At 43.4% G+C, this 20,617-nt stretch overlaps 1 protein-coding gene across 7 annotated transcripts in view; it reads left to right on the top strand.

Annotated features, from left to right (window-relative positions):
- Ten-m (teneurin transmembrane protein Ten-m) overlaps positions 1 to 20,617 on the top strand; it is a 747,607-nt gene that overhangs the window by 412,459 nt on the left and 314,531 nt on the right. The window contains exon 1 of one of the 7 annotated variants that reach the window (XM_076522842.1): positions 4,522 to 4,745. The exons of the other annotated variants lie outside the window; for them this stretch is intronic. Coding sequence (XP_076378957.1) covers positions 4,586 to 4,745 — 160 coding nt within the window. The 5' untranslated portion in view covers positions 4,522 to 4,585. Of the gene's footprint in view, positions 1 to 4,521; positions 4,746 to 20,617 lie in introns of those variants that run through there. 7 annotated transcript variants of the gene reach the window in all.

Here is a 20,617-nt window from a genome sequence, read left to right as displayed (position 1 = left end):
TTATTATTACAACCGTAATCAGTATCGCGGTAGTAGGAGTTTTTCAAACTCCGCCGATGAAATATTTCTGCTAGTCTCTCCGTGTTATTTTATCGGTCGGAAACGGCCGCGCTCTAATTAAGAGAGGAGAAGCCTGCATATAGTGCTGGCTACGCTGTTACAGCAATCTTTTTAGCCTCTCCGAATTTCAAGTATCCCGTCACTGTCGGGCGCGAAATCGCTCGGCAAGACACGGAAGACCGTAGCAAAGATATCGCGTTTATGCGACAACAGAAAAAAGAAGGATGCGAATCGTAGTGCGCTCAGATCAAAGGGAAAACGGAAGATGAAAACGAGAACCGTCCTGGGAACCTCGTTGTCTGCTACGGTAATCCATCATGCGCTGTCTATGCCAGTTCCGCGACAGTCGCTCGGGGCTAAACCAATCCACGCATTTCATTCCGGCGACTTCCTTCGCCTTCGAACCCGTCATTTTTCACCGCCGAATCATCGCTTTCTGATACGAGACTATCTCCCGCCGAACGGAGACTATCTCTCGCCGCGAACCTCGTTGCCATTCCGGGGAAACAGTCATCCTACTCGAGTTGACAGATGCGCGCGTGAATTACTGACGCGTATATGGGCGACCTGGCAAAAGGAACTTTTAATGACGCTGCGGCACGGTGCGGCGCGGCAAACGCGGATCTGCTGTTTCCTCAGTTGGTTTTTCAGTGACAGGAAAGACCGATGCGATTTTTATTGCGAGCCAGACGTATCAACGATTGCTACAATTGTTTGGGGTCGCCTGCGGGACTAATAACTTTTGAGTTTCACCGTTGCGATTGCTGGCGATTGTTTTACTTTATTTATAGTTACAAAATTGAGCGTACACCTTTGAAAACGCAACAACTTTCTTAAAACTGGTCTAAGTGACTTGAATTTTTTACTTTTTTTGGTGACAGCAAAAATAGCAAAATTTAAAAAAAGCATTTCGATGATCGTCTAGTTGACTAGTCCCGCAATTATCTAAAAGAAAAAAAATTAAAGCGGCTTAGTCCAGTTTAAAAAAATTATTGCTCAATTTTGTGAGTGACTCTATTTCGTTGTCCGTCTTCGTTGATAAACTAATTTATTAAATGAGGCGTGCCTTAATTACAAAATAATTAAAATGATTTAGCACAGTAACGTTGTTAACTTCCAAGATACTATGCTCTTATGCAAAATAACAATTTTCTGCATTAATTGGAACACAGAGATCAAATAATATGTTCCTTCTTCCTTCATCCAGTTTTTTTTTTGGAAGTTCCTACTACTTCAGATATCGGTCCCTACATTTTGTCATAGACGCAAAAACCCATGTCTGTGAACCACAAGACTGTGTGGCGATATAAATGAACACGCCACATACAGTCTCTTCAGAATCACTAAAAAAAAGATAACGTTCTCAGGTCAATTTTCTGTTCGAAGTACAAGAGTTTTCAAAAAATTTCACAGTCTAAATCGTTAAATCCAACATTTCCTGCTAATGTCAATTGAAAACAGAGAACGCAGAGATATATCACCGGCAGTCTGTTGGCAGCGTAGATCGAATAGCAGCGGGAAAGCCTGTATCGAGCAAACCTAGCCACGAAGGGGGTTGAAGTAGCAGACGCGGCGGAAGAAATCCGACAAATTTTAACCCTTGCCACGGCGCAAGCGCGGTGCTTTGGAATGGTAGCAGTCTGACGATGTCTCTCCATCTCCATCTCCCTCTGTTCCTCTCTTTCTCTCTCATCCGCTCTCGTCGCTGCGAACCCTGTAATTAAATCCGAATCCACGGAGCGAGGTGGCAAAGTAAATGAGCAACGCGGAGGCGGCTGCCGCTGGCGCTCGCGCTCACACTCGCGCTCACACTCGCGCTCATGCTCGCATCCCGCCGCGAGGCGAACCGATGGCGCGGCGCGGTGAGGAGCGGTCGCTACCGATGCTCTCCCATTGGCAATGGCAGTGAACTGACAGTGGCTGGAGAGCGGCGAAATTGGCAAATGCGAAAGTAGAAATCGAAAAGGAGGACTCTGCGTGGCATGCAGGGGGATAAAGGGTAAAGGGAGACCGATTCAAAGTGCGGAACGCCGGAGAATGTTTGTGCACTCTACCTATCTCTATTTCTCTCCATTTCCCTCTCTCCTTCCCTCCGTCTCTCCCTCTCTCTCTCTCTCTCTCTCTCTCTCTCTCTCTCCCTCTCTCTCTCTCCATCTATGTATCTATCTTTCGCTCGCTCTGATTCTATACCGGCCTGTCTCTCTCTCTCGCTTTTTCTCTGTGTGCGCCGCGTGAATGTTAGCCGCGTCAAGGGCTCAATTAACGAGCGATAACGAACGTCTGAGAGTAAATACGATGACGGAGAGACCGAACAGATTTAGCCCGTGAGCAAACGCCGACGGAAGTCTTATTCGTTTGATATCGGAAATTTGGCAAACGAGCCCTCGTCCACGGTCCGCTAGATTTCACAGATTGATGGGGAGCTGGGCGCCCGTCAATTCCACCGTGTTTTTGAATTTTTCGTCGGCGGCTCGCACAAACTGATCAAAAGCCGCGTTACTGGCTCTCTCATTGGCAGCCGGACCTCTGGACGACGTCTCCGAAAGTTTGTCCAGTCAACCGTTGCTTGAATCGGTTCGCAACTATTTCGACTGCCGTGTCATAATATTGAATACAGGAAAATGCGATATAGTCGTCGTAAAAGATTTTGCATAATGTAATTTAAAATACTTTATCTTGAACTAAGGAGTTAATATTTTAAATACAAGTTCCATTTATGGAAACGTTCTAAATGTTCATTTATTTTTATAAATATATACTTTTTTTCATTCATTATTGGCGTTAATTAGGGAATTCAAGTTTAAAAGACAACTTGGTAGAATTTGCGTAGAAATTTTAGATTTCCGTTGATAGTTTTATTGAAAAGCCGATCAGGAGATTGATATTTTAGAGGCAAGTAGGAAAAATTTGTTTCAGAATCCTAAAGCTTCATTGATATTTTTATTATGATTTTTTGGGTTAATGAGGCGTTTGTAAAGATTCTAATGTTCATCATTCTCTAAATTTTCGCGTTAACTGGGGGATGGACATTTTCAGTTCCAGTTGGTCAAGTCGACACGAAAATTATGAATTTCTTCTGGTATTTTATTTTGTATTTGAACGTTAATTACCCTCACGCGGATTATCCTACGATTTTATTCACAGCTGCAGGGAGGACAATTTTGAGAAACGTTTTGCAAGAAGCACTAGGTTATTCGGTGGCGTTTTCACCTTCGGGATTCGGGATAAATAATTAATAGTCGATCGGTGAGGGGTGGCCGCAGTCGCGGGAGTCCCAAAAGCAACTGTTTCGCTGTGATTACTATGAGCAGGCAAGTAGTTGACCTTGCACGATAATTCCACGCTATGAAAGCCGGGCTTAAGTTCTTAAAGAGGTTTAATGGTAAGCTGATTAAACGTAAACAGGACCTTCGGGTCTTGAAAGTTGATCAACATGCTGGTTAACCGTTTGTGACCCTACATCTATCCGGATTCGATGTTCGATCCCGTCTACCCCGGTTCTATGCTAATTTTTGCATAAACAATTTAGCCCGCGTGCCCCGAAAACCCAAACATAATCACGCCTTCGCGCGTCCCAGAGATGCTAACCGTCACCATCTAAGAACCGTTCAAAGGCCTTAATAATTATTCTATAGTAATTAGATCGGACACTGTTACAAGTCATGACCATGCACTGATTCGACGACAATCTACCCTTTGCATAAAACGAAATAATTGTTTGGTAATAACGAAAGAAAATATCACAATTTAAAAATCACTCGAAGAGCCAAATAATTGCACTGTAATAATTATAAAAGACATCTTTACTATTCGTTGTGCTTCGATATAATCTTTGCGTAAATTTCAACATGATTGAAGCAAATCCGAAAAGATTCTGTTGTGCTCGAGGGACAAGGCAGAGGGAAAGGAATTTTTGGATGATTGCAAAGAATATTATTACAACACGTCGATTCGATCTCGTCGTGCCGGAAGCTTAAAGCGAAAGGAACAAAATATTTCGCGTGCAGCTTGGCAGCCGCGATTTTCCCACTGTCTCGGTCTCGGAGGGGAAAGAAAAGCCCAGAGAACCGGACTTTTGGAAAATAGAGGATCAACGGGTAGGAGGGCGAGTTTCCTTGGGCGACGACACCGCGCGGCCGCCGCGCCGCGCCGCGCCGCACCGCGTTCCGCGGTTCCCTTTGCACGGAAAATATTAAGCTACGTTTCTTTTTCCCCTGACTTTGAGTCGGGCTCTCCCGTCTCGCGCTTACCATTCGCAGCCTATAATAAATTGTGCATGGCGGAACATTTTAACAGCCTCGTTTCTTCTTGTGTTTAAAGCACTGCGGAAAGGAGAGGAAAAAAGATCGACGAGAAGATGGGGGGACACGGGGGTCGAGAAAACGCATAGACACGAAACCGGTTGAAAAGGAAGGCACGGAGAGAGCGAGAGCGAGCGAGCGAGCTAGCGAGAGAGAGAGAAAGAAAGAGAAAAAGAGAGAGAGAGAGACTCGAGGAGGAGAGAAACGGCCGAGGGAGAAGCGAGATGAAAAGAATGAGGATGACGGGCAGGGCTAAAGGAAGGGCCAAGAGGGAGGTGCAGGAGGAAAACGAGGGTGAAATGTCTGGTCGGGGGCCGCCAACCCCCTTAACTCGAAGTGTAGACGGTACTTGGAGCAAAACTCCAGGTAGAAAACGCCGAAAAGGTAACGTATGCACCGATTCCTTCCGCGTAGCGAAAGCTTTAGACTATTTCCCATCCCATGGCCGGCGAACCAGCCAACCAGTCAGTCTGCCATAAATGCGCGCGTTTTCATCTTCGCGCAAAGCGTTTAGGTGTGCGTATATGCTGTGCCTGGCTGAGCTGGCTGGGCTCCGGCCGGCCTGCGAACTCATTAGGAGCTGAAATAAATACGATGCAGTCGTAGCGCCGACGCCGCTCGGCTCCGTTACGTTACGTTTCAAGCCCGCTGACGACACGTTGCCGCGAACTTGTAGAGATCTCCCTCCTGGAATCGAGATCTACCGTATGGCTACCGATCTCTCACCTGTCGCCTTAGATCGCAAACCTGAGTCAGCTTGATAGACCAACTTTAGACTCGAATGAAATTCAAAGAGATTTCCTGTTGGAATTGTTTCAGGGACTTTTTATGGTAGCAAGAATTTTTCGCGATCTCTTTTAATTAATTAATAGAGGATGTATAGCCACTTAGCTATATGTTATCGGATAGTTGCTTGTGAAAGGATTTCTTGCGATACGGTGGATTCAACTTGCGAAACAGGTGATTCAAATTTCAGTTGGTAGCCATGGTACAGTAAATTCCCTTCAATTACCTTTCAACTTGTGAACAAAAGTTAACAATTTGGGAAGAGATGGTACGATTATTCGAGTCTTGCGCATCGTTTTTTACAGTTTAACTCTTCCTAAATTGTCCATTTTTGTTTACAAGTTGAAGAATAATTGGGGAGAACCTATTGTAGCAGCTAACCATCGTAGTTCAGTTAGTTTTGGTTTTTATGGCATCATCACGGGTTTCCGACAAAAATTATAGTTAGCGACTCTGATTAAGATTTCAACGCAGTCAGATTATTGTATGAGATTAATTAGCTATGATATATTTCCATGCATTATTACTTGCTTCCCGGAATTTAAAGGTAGTTGCAGAAAATGACCAAAAGATCAAAATCACTATTAAATTATAGTAGCATCTATAATATCGTGTATCGACGGTTTCATATAATGAAATTGGCAATTTTGTGTCATCCTAGAAGGGTTGGAAAAGAGGAATCGAGCCACGAATGTATCACGTATGTTATTTCATCAGAACCAGACTACGATGAAAGCTTTGGGTGCTGAAATCTTACTTAAGAAGCATTCTCTTCGTTGAATTTGAATTTTCAATGGGGAAAATAGTGACGCAAGCTGTTGAGACACCGAATACTACTACTGTAAAGCTGGCAAACTCTCAGCATTGCGAACTCGTAAAATATAAATGATTCGAACCGAGAAGACAGAGCGAAATGTATAAGCAGTTCCCTAGCTTCTAGTAAAAAAAAAGAAACAATAAAGATGGTTCGACGGTTCTGTTCGTAGTATAATTCCGGGAAGGTGATTAGCCGGTGTATCTTAAGTCCGTGCGAGCATCTTAATCCGCGGAAATTTCCTGCAGAAGTAGTGCACTTTATCTCGACGACTTCGAAAGCGAAGTCTATCTTCGAAAGGTTGCAAAGTCCGAGGAAGCAGACATCATTGCACAAGGAGCGAGAGAAACCGATGCTTCTGCGGCTCTCTCTCCCGTAGATAGGCGCAGCTGTAGATATTCTCAGGAAGCGGAAGACGCGGAAGAGAAGCGACACGAGGGGACAACGAAATTGAAATGGCGAAAGCGGATCACGGAATAGGTTGGCTTAGCTGGGGTGTTGCTCCGGAGCAGGTCGCCGGACGAGGGACCTAATCCGCCTAGCTACAGCACTGTGCGACGGATCGTGTGCGCGCGCCCCTTGTTGCTCAAAATTAATTTTAAATTTCTCCGCTGACTACCTTCCGGGCAGCAATATGCGATGTTCTGACACTGTGAACCGTGCCATGTATTTAATCTGTTCAGCAAGACTAGTTATCATCTACAAGCTCCAAATGTTCTTCCTTTCTCGCATTTATTCCATTCCTATTTTCTCAGATCATTCCTCAATTGTATGTCACGGTAACGTTGCTAGTAGTATGAGCATCATTAAACAGGCTATCCTATGGTCTAATGCTGTCATAGTATAGAGCAGGACTCGAAATTAACCAGTATGCAATATGAGAATCGCGAGGACTAAATATACAGGGTGTTCTACAATTAATTTAACAGCCAAAAATGAGGGGTAGCTGAGGTCATTTGAAGTAATATTTTCCTTTGCGAAAATGCGAACTGCGGCTTTGTTTACGAGTTATTAACGGAAAACACTGACCAATGAGAGGTGACGGCGCGAAGTTCGAGAGCTCGCAGCACGAGGGTTTGACAGATGATCGGGACGGACTCGAGTCGCGTTAGAAGTATTGAACAAATCAAGAAGCGAGAACTTTTTGGATTTTTTTTACTACGTAACAGTGATATTTCTAAGAAAAACGCTGTTCACATTTACTTTAGAACGTCTGAAGAATATTTACTAATTTTTCGGACCCGAAATAGTAAGTAATTTCAGCGTGACGGCCGTTTTAATTTCTTAGTGCAAGGTGTTTAATTTTCTAAGCAAGGTGTACAGTGAAGAATAACAAAATACGTAAATGATATTTTAATTTAAATAATTCCGTGTCCGAACACAGTTCAACGAATGATTCGCAAACCTAATTTAATAAATAATAATCGTGTTAAAGGACGTAAGGGATATGTTTGTTAGAGAAATATGAAGAATATTATCAATAACCTTAATATAACCTTGACATAATCTTGACATGACCTTCACATAACCTTGACATAACTTTGATATAACCTTGACGTAACCTTGACATAACCTTGATATGACCTTGATATGTCAAGGTTATGTCAAGGTTATCTCAATGTTATGTCAAGGTTATATCAAAGTCAACATATGAGCAACTTTTTCCTTAGCGAAAATGCAATCCACTGCTTTGTTTACGAGTTATTAAAGAAAAACAGTGATCAATAAGAGGCAAACTCGGCTAGCGCGAGGTGGCCCAGCCAACGAGCGCACGGAGCTCAGTTCCACTCATTGGCTCGACTGTCTCGCGCCAGCTGAGCTGGGATTTGACCGCTCGACCGCTGGCGCGAGGCGGCCGAGCCAACGGCGCCAGCGGTCGAGGCGGTCGAATCCCAGCTCAGCTGGCGCGAAGCGGCCGAGCCAATGAGCGGAACTGGGCTTCGCGCGCTGGTTGGCTGGGCCGCCTCGCGTCAGCCGTAATCGATTCTTATCGGTCACTGTTTTTCGTTAATAACTCGTTAACGGTGTCTCGGAGAAAATTTTGGTAAAGGAAGAAGCTGCTTGAAATGATCCGAGGAACCCGTCATTTCCGGATTGCGAGACGTTTTTGGGACACCCTGTATGAACGAGTGTATTCTTGTGCCTTTCTTTGGGGCGCACGCGCAGATTAGGGTATCTGGTAGCACGCGGCAGACGCGAATCCGCCTGAAGAACATTAACTGCGCCGAGGCCAGATTTCTGATAAGAGAGATTAGAAGTGCACGTGGCCGTAACGTCTCCACTCATTGGTCACCGTTTTTCGTTAATAATTCGTAAACAAAGCCGCGGATTGCATTTTCGCTAAGGAAAAAGTTACTTCAAATGACCTCAAGATGCTCTCATTTCCGGGACATTTTTGGGACTCCCTGTATAAAGCAACAGGCACGCGCGCCTAAGGTGCTCCGTGCCGAAAGAGACGGCCATGGGGAGCGAGACGGGTGACGGGAGTCAGGAGGCGTAGCCCTCACGATCCTCATGCTGCGTGCTGATTAATTCCGAGCCCTGGTATATGTAGAGTATAAATGTATGTACAGTAGTATCAGCGTTTTCAGTCAGACGATTCTTCGGTCCGATGCTGGCATAGTATTTGCGATAGTACAAAGCTGAATCTTCTTAAATCATTTTTCTTGGTCCGTGAAGAACGTCGATGCTCGATGGTGTATGATTACATTATTCATTGAAAAATATATGAATAAAGAAACAATGTTTCCGTTCATGAACTGAATTAAATAAAATAATGCAGGCAATGTTGCTGCATCTAAGTGAAACCGAAGTGATCGAAATTAAAATAATCGAAAATAAAGTCGAATCGCGGGCAGCCCGTGTCATTCTATTATACTTGGTGCAGGAACAGCAGAGCAGCGTACGAAATAAATGGGAGATATGATGAAGTAGGAGACTACTCCAGGAATCTTGCGGTTTCCCAACGTCGCGTCAGGTGATTTTTTTCCGGTCTGCGTTCTCTTCGAACATCGTGCTCCCTCCTCAGCCGCTACTCGTCTCTATACTCGACGGTTAAAATTGTTCCAGCAATGCAGTACTTTCCGTTTCTCTCGACGACACTGTTTTCTTCCCCGCATTGCTCCTTTTTCCGCCAATTTTCTACGTTTCCCTTCGCCTACTTCTTCGCCCCGTCTCTCCTTTCCGGTTTGAAAAACGGGGACTTTTTAGGGGAACTTTTCGACAGAGAAATGTAACGAGTCCGTCCCCGCAAACGGGGAACAACAGGGCCGCGGCCCCAAAGTGAGCCGGCTGCAACGAAAATTTTTTCTTTTCCTCGTGTTTCCACAGTTTTTTTTTTATCTCACGGTTGTATTTTGATTCGCGGTTCAAGTATCCAAAGCGACGCCGTGCCGCGCCGCATCCTTTCCCATCCGCGCCACCACCGTTTAACTCGGACAAGGCAATTCCATTAAGAGGAACAACCGACTTCATAATCGAACACGCGTCCTGTCGTGGCTTATTGGGAAATTACGTGTTCGATAAAGAGACAATGCGCGAACCAGCGGATTGTCGTATAGAATGGAATTTAATGACTCGGCAGACGCTCGCGCAATTTCCACTGTTACGCGTCAGGCTGTCGAACGGCCATGTTAAACGCTCGCTCCACCAACAACCAATCTTTTGTTCCTCGAAAAAAGACTCCGCCACGTTCGCTCGCAAATTTCTGGTTCAATGCACCAAATTTTTTGTTCAATATTTCTGTCGGCACGAGGACACATAATCTTGCAAAATATATTTGGACGGTAAAGATAAGAGGTAAATGGTAGGGTTAAAAAAAAGAAAAATCAACGTCACATATTTTCATAAAAAAAAAATGTTCAAAAATTTTCAGTGCGTCAGGGCAAAATTTCTACGCTGTTTGTGCAAAATTACGCGTTCACAAATGAATGGTTAAAAATGTTATCGTACGTTCATAGATCGATTAAACAAAATTTCGTTCGTTTCGTCGATATTTTCAGTGAATTCAAGATAAAACAAAGTAGTACGATCGTGCAAGACTGCAACAACCTCCTGACTGAGCACACAGATCTCGGAATTGAAAATGCGATCGAACCTGAAATAAAAAGCTCCACCGCCTCTGGAATTTTGTTGAACCAATTAAGCAATCGAGCATCGATAAATTTACCGAAGGTTCGAAGTTTCGACGCGTTTGTACGTCGAATGAAAATTACACAAAAATACGTCGCTTCCGAACGTCGATCGAATAAAGTAATAAAATGCGAAGGAAATAGCGATCGTTCGTTTTCGACGGTTCGGGAGGGCAATAGTTTTGACGCGCGGCGCGTATGAATCCTTGGTACATCGTTCGGTAGCCCCGAACGAACCTTCATGCATGTGTACATAAACTGAGCGCGGCACGGGCTCAGTCGTGTATATTTTAGCGTCTGTGAATAATCAGCAATCAGCAGTAGCTGCGGCAATGGCGGCGGTAACAAATTGCACGTGTACACACACAAACTGGGCATGCAAATTCGAGAACCGAGTCTCGACTTTGCCCGAATCCCGGCCTACTAGGATGTCCCTTTCGAGCTAACGAGTCGTGAAACCGACGCGACGCAACGCGCGGCGCGGCGGGGCGAGGCGGGGCGAGGCGAGGCGCGGAATCGACGTATTGCTCTTCAGGGACGGGCCGTAAAATTTCAGCCTCGGATAAGCCTATTCCCCTCGCCCGAATAAAGGCACCACGGCTTTTCCCTGTTGCTCGTCCGCCCCGAGAATTATTTCTTCCCCTTTCAACGGCCGGGGCACATAACCGAGCCAATTTTCTTCCCTGGACATTTCCAGTTATATAGAACTTTCTATTAAATAATGTTGCTAGATTCCTCGTGCCGTTGTCGCGAAAACTTTTGCAGTTTAGTAATGTATTCGTATTTCTAGGAATATTGTAATATATTATGCGCATCCATCGGCGGAACAAATTATTCCATTTTATGGTCTCTATTGCGCCTCTTGACGATGCGGTTTATCCTACTTTCACCTGCTCAATAAGTTCCATCCTCCGAATAAATTATGGCAGAAACGATTTGCTTGTTAATAAAGTATTAATATGCTGATCAAAGGAATTTTCATAAGTCACGAATGCAACAACCGACGCGCGTCGGTTTTCTTTTCGAGGATAAATGGGGAAGATTTGTTTGACGTTGTCTCATTTCGAGCCGTATTTTTTCCAGTCGTTCGTTTTGGTCGCGAATGAATGGCGTCGATCAATGGCGAGTAACGACCTAGCGTTGGTCTCCGGCTAGATCGAGCAAGAATCGTTTCTCATGGCCACGGGTTGGCTCACCGTCCAGGTAGATAATTGACAGGCCGATGCTTTGCTCTCAGCCTCGAGAATAATTGGTGATCCTATCGGAATGTCTCGTATACGAATCCGAGGGCCGCGAGGGCCGATGGCTGAGGGCCCGAAGACGAAACGCGTACCTGCGCCCGCAGGAATAGCTCCCTCTCTCCCTCTCCCTCGCCCTCCCTCGCTGCCTCTCTCGCGCCTCGTAGGCGTTGATCGGCCGACTGCTTAATCTGATTTTGAGGGTGCGGACAAAGATGAAGCGGCGTACGCGTATCTGTTTTGTATTTGTACTCGCCGTGTGGACCGGAATCCCCGGTCATTTATATTCCGTGATCAACAGGATAAAAACGCGGCCGCTGGAACACGTCCGAGAAGCTCTTAACGACGCACAGAATCCTCTATTTGTAGAACCTGGCTCTTATTGTAACATTCGTCCAAACGAGTGAGTCATCCGACTTCTAATCAATCGAACAATCGCATTAATCCAACGGATTATTCTCCTTGCTCCGAGATTGCGCGTGCTGCCCGAGACTTTCCCGAGAAGCTCGCGAAACGATCCAATTCTACGCAAATTATATGCGCTGGACTAACGGTGACAATCGTCGAAAATAAACGTAAGCTATCGTATTAGATATTTGTAGACTGACAAGTTCTATACGGTATAATATACCACCGGCACCATTTTCATCGAACTCTGATATTACAAGTATCGCGGAACGATGCTAAATTCTGTTCACCCTTGCATTTTACAATGTTTAATTGTGTCATCTCCCCTACTTTCAATGTAATCACTAGACTGCGGATTTTGTGCATTTATGAGCAAAATGAATAGATCAAATACAAAACTAAGAAGACGTTTGGAAGAATTCAAGGATATCGTTGAATTATTTTCAACTAATCAGGATTGTTAACGGAGAAAAGATACTTTCAACTAATTTCTATTTCTTACAATGAACTTAAACGATTTTTATTTTGCATAAAGATTCGCAGTCTGGTAATAACTACAAAAAGTAATACCCTCCGTTGAGATTACAATTGAATATTACATTAATTTGATGAAGTTTGAACAGACATATATCACGGGCCTCCTACATTCTTCTGCAGCGGGAGCGAAATACAATAGTTTTCCTGCGATCGTAACTGACCGTTTGATCGACGATGAACGGACGCTCGAGTATCTTTAGCTTTCGGCGAATGATCGAGGACGGGGCAAGCGTTGGCGGACGGAAGGGTCCGCGAAAGTATATCGCGATAGGGGTCGAAGCTGAAATTCCTTGGCCCTGGTGAGGCCGACGCGGCGGCGAAACAATGTAAAAGCGCGCTAACGATCGCAGGGGGGAATTTGCTTCCTCGGGAGGAAGGTGATATCGTCGAACCGGGCGAATAAAAAACCAAGTATATATTACGTCTCGTTCCGAGTTCCGCCGTGGAATCGGAGTTACTCGAGTAAAACGACACGCGGGAACGACCGGCGAGGGGGTTCCTTCCGAGTTTTCATTGAGAAATTACGATCGTTACCGATAATTAACACGAAACATCGTCGTCTAGCATTGCCTCGGAAACCTCGTATAACACGAACGGGATACCCTCCTCTGGCAATTATCGCTTGCTCAGAACTATTAATAATAGGATTTTCTTCGCGGGAACGAAGACCACCCTTCTCGCTCCGCCAATCGGGGGAAAACAACGGGGCTTCCTTTAATCGTGGTTAGATAATATCTCCTTGAGCCGCTAAGCCTGTTATTTGTCTGCCAATTTTCCGCGACTGTGAAACAGTCGGAATTACTGCTATTCAATTTCACGCGAACAAAAACGCTAATTCACGAGATAAATCGTTAACCACCCGCCTTTAGATGAACAGAACTTACGAAAATTAACCATTTGTTGGAGATATCGAGGTATTCTCAGGTAGCCTGAATTATTTTGAACATTCTCCTGTAGAGATTCAGCATACTGATCAAAATGAAACATTGCGAGTTTATTACCTTTGCTCTTATTTCTTGTTCTATTAACATCTACTACTATTATTAGCGTTATACGTATTAGCATAAAACGTGATACAGGCTCATTAGTCCGTGGATTTTATGCGCAGAACAAGGAAAATAAATAGACGAAATGCAAAGTAGTGCAGATGTAAGGAAAGAGTATGATTGTAATCATTTGTTTTTTTAAATAAGCACAATCGACATAACTGAAGAGTAAATGACTATCCAACTTTCGTTTTTCGCAATTACACGTTGCGCATTTCAATTATTTTAGACATCCTTCTTCGAAACCGCAGGAACCGCAATAAATATAAAATCCTCAGAACGACGCAGAATTTGTATCGCTAATTTAACCTATTATATTATATTATTATGTTATATTATATTATATTATATTATATTATATTATATTATATTATATTATATTATATTATATTATATTATATTATATTATATTATATTATATTATATTATATTATATTATATTATATTATATTATATTATAAATGCTTCATTGCTTGACTTATTTATCGTTGATGACGCCAACCATCATATTCGGAGTATGATACTTGAAGGGAGCAGAACGAATTGTTACGAGCTGGTTATATATTTGAGAAAAAGTTGGATGGATGAAGGAGGAAAGAAAAACAACTGTATACATATTTTCACGATCGTCTGACGCAACGTTCTGCGACACGTTCCCAGAAAAATGCTGTTGGCTTTCAATTACTTAAAACGTAGTTCCAAGTACACCGTAATTCGCCGATTCCAGAGAACGCGCAACACGGCAGTGTAACTACTCTCGTACTTTGCACTCGCGATTCTCGGTGGGAACACGTCCAGTCGAGATTAGAGCAACTGCGGTTCAATTACTACCAGCAAGAGCTTATCTTCACCGTGGAGTTTGTCTCTAGCAGGCTTACAGGAAGCTTGACAAGCGACCGCTATCGCCGTTGCATCTGCACTTCTTTCAAAGAATTATGTCCTGGAGGAATTAACCTCGCTGCCGCAATTTCCTTACAAGTTTAAACCTCATCAAAAAAATTGCATTATCGTCGAAAGACATGACTCAGTATGCGTACATACTACAGAAACGAGGCAATTCATTCTGAACTTAATTCTATAGTTAATTGTTCTTACTCGAATTATGTATTAACCTATTAAATCCGCGTAGCTTCTAAACTATTTTCACCACAATGATTTGGTTATCTGCAAATTATAGTTTACAATTTTGAAGGATTCGAAAGCGGATTGCGCTTGCGCGAAAGCTGCGCTCTAGGAAGTTTTGCGCTTTACGTATTAAATCTTTCATAATTGCAAACTATAATATTGGCAGACAACCAAATCATTTTGGAGGAAACGGTTTAGCAGCTGCGAGACTGTACGAGAACGTGTGAATATTTGCTTCGCAGAAACACTTAACTGAAAATGCTACCTGCTTTGAATTACCAGAAAGACACAGGGACAATTAAAATTACTGTGATTACACTTTATTAACGCAACTATGGTTCTCTGTTTTGTGCAAAACAAACATGTAAACGAAAAAATGAAGAATCGCGACATGTAGTACAACCGCTATGTACTCTATACCAAAGAGTATTGTTACTGTCGTATGAGTGTATATATATCTTATGTATACAATATATTATTTATTATAGATACCGTCGTGTCGGCTACGGTTGTAAACAATTGTGTTCAAAGTAATCAGCTATAAAGATATTCAATCACGAAAGTATCTTTCCAACTGTTTTCTAAACGCCTAACGTTCAACAAGTGCAATTGGCGCTTAGGACTGTGCGCGGGGCATACAAAAATTCAGATCACTTAGATCAGGCTTTATAAAAGACAGCTCTAAACGTATGGACAAAGAGAAAACTGGTCTGGAACGCAGTGGATAAAATATAAAGTGCTTTCAGAATTATTTTACGGGAAAGAACTGTGGAAGAAATGTCAAGGATAGTCGTAGACGCGGTCCGTACTTTTGACTCGTCCTGCTCGGGGAGAATCGAGACAAAAGTGCAGAAGGTAGAAGGGCGGACGTGCCAACCACGAGAATTGCCCTTCAGACGATGCTTGATGCGACGAGTTCGAAAGCGGCGCGGCAATGCGCGGCAACACGAAAGAACGAAAATGAGAGTGGCCGACGTCTCGTACGTCGCCATAATCTCGATGAAACCTGTAAGAATAAGAAACGAGGATGCCTAGACAAAGAGATCGCAGAGAGCACTGTGCAGAGCGTACGGCGGAAACAGAAGCTTCTGGTTCTCGGGTTTTTACCAGGGGCCCGGGCACGAATATTTTCCCTTCGGCGCTGCGTTATGGCACCGTAGATTCACCGCCTTCAATTAAAAGCAAAATATTCCCTCGACCCGTCTCCGGGCTCTGCCGCTGCTCTCTGTCTGTCCGACACTGCGCGAAATCCCCATGTTTAATTAAGAACAACCGGAAGCTGGCAATTACCGCTTCGATCGAAATTCACAGACGTCTATCACGTTTCCTTCGACGCAGACTACGAACAACTGATTTGGCTCATACGACTAACGAAGCGCCTTCTCGGCGCATAAACGCATATAAATTCGTCGAATAATTCCTAACAAATGTGTCTTCACGAATGAAATAATTATAAATGTTGCGATGTAACGACTCACTGATTTAGTACAGATTAACACGTTCAGTGCCGAAGATCTCGAAAATCAGCCTTAAAAATTCGGAGCAATTTAATTAAGAAAACTGAAACTAGACAGTAGAAATTGATCACGGTGGATGGTATTTTAACTCTTATAAAAATAATGTATATAAAATATACGCGTAACGTGTATAAAATTTGAAAAGAATATATAATGTGTATAAAATAATCTTATAAAACTGAAGTTTTGAAAACTAGTCAAAAATTAGTGTCGCCTAATGGTATATAATTAAATATTGTTCTTTCTCTGTTCCAGGTGAGTAAACCTAATCTAGAATGCGGACAAGCTGAGGGTGAGTCAGTTGCACGTTCTATGAATACAAAATTTGTTTGAAAAATTGCCAATCGTCTATTAGCGATGCGATTAATTAACGCTAAGCTTATCTTCGTGCACGTCAAAATAGACCGATTCCATACTTTTTATTCCAAAATTGTTGCAACTACGTCTAAATAAATTCAGTCGTGTCCTTCTTTCAAAGCGAAAGACACATTAGTCACTTTTAATTCTCGGTGGGTTTAGTATTAAGTGAAATATGAATCGGGTAACAAAGAAATGTGATTGAAAACTAAATCGATAACGAAAGAGGTTCGAGCGAGCACCATCGACGAGCTGGGTGAACTGATTTTTAGCCGGAAATTCCATGAAGAGCGCATATTGAATGAAGCAGAGGATAAATAAGGAATAAAGCCGGGAAACCGAGGTTTTTCATCGGTTTAACGAAGTCGTCGGAAAGGTTACAGATTGCTCTAGTGTATAAAGCCAGAATGTAAAGAGGCAGAGGCCAGGGAACGAGCGTGTATACGAAGTTACCGGGCAAACAGAGACAAGAATGCGCACGTGGGTTCGAGTGAATGTGCGCGTGGGCACACCAGGATACCAGTCCGTACGTGCGTAGGTGGTGAGAATACAGCTCGCACAGAAACAGAGAGGGAGAGAGAGAGAGATGGAAGAGACGGAGAGAGAAGAGGTCAGAGCCGGTGCCCGATGCATTATTCAGTCTGGTCAACCCTAACTCACGCAAGACGCATCCTCGTCCACCCTCGGCCACCTTTCGAATAAGCTAACTATCTGATCCGCGTACGTGCGCTTCTCTTCTCTGTACAAGCAAAAGCGTCGACGAGTAAACCACGCTAAACCATTGGCCAGGCAACGATCACGATATCCACGCGAAGATTGCCGATAGGTGATCTGTACACAACGATCCAGCGACTGTTTGTCAAGAAGTTCCGGAGTAGTCTGCACGGAGTCCACTATTCGAGCTACCTCGCTATCCTTTTGCGCTTCGACCCTCGCACGACACTCTGAAATCATTCTAAGGAATGTTCTCGAGCGACGTTTTGCGCTTACTGCTATCTTATGCTTGGCGTTTCGCCTTCTGAAATTATCCCGCAGTTGAATACGAATATTTCATAGACTCTGGAAGCAGTCGAGAACCGATCTTCGTTTAAAGGACGCACGAGGCTTGATGCGATACTTTTGAATTTTACCGTCGAGATTCGGAAGATTCCTCCGATAGATTCTGACCTCGTAAATGTATGTTACACAGCAATTTTTCGTTGCAGAACAGAGACAAAATTCTTCTATTTCTAGTCTAAATGACATATCTCTTTTCTGTATATATTCTTTTTTTCAAGATCGATTGCACGAATCGCAATCTCGAAGCTATAAATTTATGAGACATCGTCCCAGACATCGACGCATAGAGCGATTCTATATGAATCTCTTCATATACTATATGAAGCAATTTCCGGAATAACGGGAACTAAATCAAAAAAGTTCCAAGATATCCGAAACTGATTTATTCAAAAACCAACCGAGCAGTGCATAGTTTAATCCTTATCGGATGATCCACGACAATCTTGCTCTAAAGTGAGAGGTAAGATACAGTTGCTATTGACATTTTCAGGAATGTTCTTGGCGGGGTGTGGCATTTTAGTCCGAATGCTAATTGACTGAGATTAAAATGCTTCATGTTTTCCGAAAAAGGAAAACTGAACAAAGGAGAGCGGCGTTTCACGTTCGCAGGATCGATGTGGCGAAAGAAAAGAAAAGTAAAGAAAAGGGAAGAAATGAAAACAAGAAGAGAAATTCGCCAAGGGGCCAGCACACGGGACAAGGAGGTGGCATAGTCGCTTTTGAGGGAGTTTGAAAAGTCCTTTGCGAAAGTCGCGGTCTGATTCGTGGGTGGTCAGGCGAATCGAAATGGGTATTTGGTATTCTGACGAAGTAACTCCGGCCTCTTTCCTCTTTCCTCTTTTCCGCTCATCGCACATGCACGTCAACTATCTTCCGATCGTTCAAGAACTCTCTCCCCTCCCCCCCTCCCCGGCCACCCGTGCCTTTCGTCTTCGAGGCAAGCAAATATTTGCGACAACTGCGAAGACGAAACCACGGAGCTGCTCATACAGCAACGACAGAAATAGAATGTTGTGCTCTTCGGGCTCCTCCTCGGTTGCTACCCTGTGCGGCGTGCTTTCTTTTCATCGTTCCGGTATCGCTCTTGTGAAACTGGTTTGCTCCAATAGCGTCCTGAATTCCGAAATTTATTTTACAACACCTATTACAGCCCGTAATTCAACTGTGTCAGCTGTAATTTATCTGGAAGACAGATACTACGCCGCGAGATTCTCTTTGATATTTTGAGATGATTTCATTGGCTGGGAGAAAGCATGGTGAATTTGATTGTGAATTTTCTCCCGAACAGAATATTAGACATTAGTCTGCACAATTCCTTTGAAAGTTGCTCCCATTTTGTATTGTCTGGGAACAAAAAGTTTGGGACGGATCAACGTCGAAGTTAACGTTTGCGATCTTGGTAAATGTTATACACTAGGCTGCGCAAACCTTTCAAACTTCTTCTAATGTTACATTGTACGAGAATGAAATGCCACGACATCCCAAACAGTACCGTTCACAAGTTCTAGATTCAATAATTTCGCCGATGATACAGAGACTCCGTTGCATTTTTCATAATTAACCCCTTCACGACTAAGGGAAACCATTTCCCCATTTTAAAATTGGTGATCGTCGTATTTAATTGTTGGTAATTTTTGGTACAAAACGCAATTTACCAGCACACAACATGCAAGAAGCGGAAAAAATGAGAAGATGAGCAAAGTACTGCAAATTACATAGCAAAAATGACATACTATGTGCAATGTTATCTTTGTTTCATAATCAAAAGAAATTGCTTAGCAGAATATCATAATTAGCACGTCATTTCGTATAGTAATTTTATTTCATAATTTTGTATTTTAGTTAACACACACACACATTTTTTGTTATAATAATCCAATGAATAAAAGACATTGCACAATAAGCCTAACCATAATTTGTGTTACCTTTATAGTCCATTGGGAAAAATATTTTTCATAAAATTCCCAAAAAACTACGCACTGTTATGTATTTTTATTATGATTTTTATTTATTTTACGTCTAAACAAACTAAAATTCGGTTCTTATAATTGTCCATATTATATTATAATTGTCCATATTTTCGTCGTTCCACACGTACTCCTGTCATAATGTAACTTGAAGATCGATGTGCAGAATAGATTTCGTATCGAAATCGCGAACATTACGAGTGCTCCGATGAAGTATTAAAGTCACGCTGAGAGAACATAGAAATATCTAAAAGTTTCCGAGCAACCGTTCGAAGCAAGATGAAATTTGCAGACTCCTTCTTGCGACGACTACTAAATAGTAAATAATTTAGCAGTTCTACCTAGCCCCCTACACTTCGTCTGTATTCGAAGCAGTTGCATCGCTGAAGCCCAGAGTGGTGTACCTAACGAATGCGCCCTGCAATCAGAAAATGCCGTTGCCAAAGCACATTTACCTTCGTTCTCGAGAGTCGAGAGTCGAAAGGCGAGAGTCTCGTTCGTCCAGCTTCTCATTCGTCGTACCTCAGCCTCGTCTCTGTCTTACGCTCGTCGTCACTCCTCGAAGTATCGCAAGCAACTTCGCGACCTTCGATACGGCGGCAGTAGAGGATGGGGGCGCAGAACGAATCCGCATCAAACGAACCAATTGCAAAAAACTTGTCGGGGAGCCCGGCGAAATCCTTCCACGCTTTTCCCACCCCCTTCCTCGGTTCTCACTACCGCGGATCCCCTGCTCCCGGCTTTATACGTTCAGGTTTCCTCTGTTGACTGCAACGGCTTTTTTTTTCTTCTCTGCTGCCGCATCCCACCCTCATTCTTTCCCAATTGTCCTGGTTTCGTTCCAGGCCATTGGCCCAGCGTGCGTCGTCCTTCCTCGTGTCGCGAGGCGTCGCAAGGCGTCGTGAAACACCGAGCAAACCGACTAGCGACTACGAGACACGAATCGAAACACCTTAATGTTAAACGATTTGCCACTGCTCACTGTCTTTGCTTTTCTGGGCTAATAGAGACAGGTGGGTTAATGGATTGGAGTATAATTTGAGAATCGTGTCACTTATATTTGGCTGGCACGGCAGTCTTTCGAGCCTGAAATTTACTAAACTTTTTAAGAAGATCCCGGACTGACTCTTCGTGTAGTCGATAAAAAATACGCTAACATTCTAGGGGATATATTAGGACGGAGATTTCGCTATTCTTGGTCTCGCTATTCTTGTTTCGTGTTCTAGTTCTAGAATAGCGTCTTTTTTCTTAGATTCAGTTGCTGTCCATCTT

The sequence above is a fragment of the Megalopta genalis genome, chromosome 6, assembly GCF_051020955.1.
Source record: "Megalopta genalis isolate 19385.01 chromosome 6, iyMegGena1_principal, whole genome shotgun sequence".
In the NCBI taxonomy this organism is placed as follows: domain Eukaryota; kingdom Metazoa; phylum Arthropoda; class Insecta; order Hymenoptera; family Halictidae; genus Megalopta; species Megalopta genalis.
The sequence above is the reverse complement of the archived record's forward strand: the minus strand, read 5'-3'. Positions and strand labels throughout refer to the sequence as shown.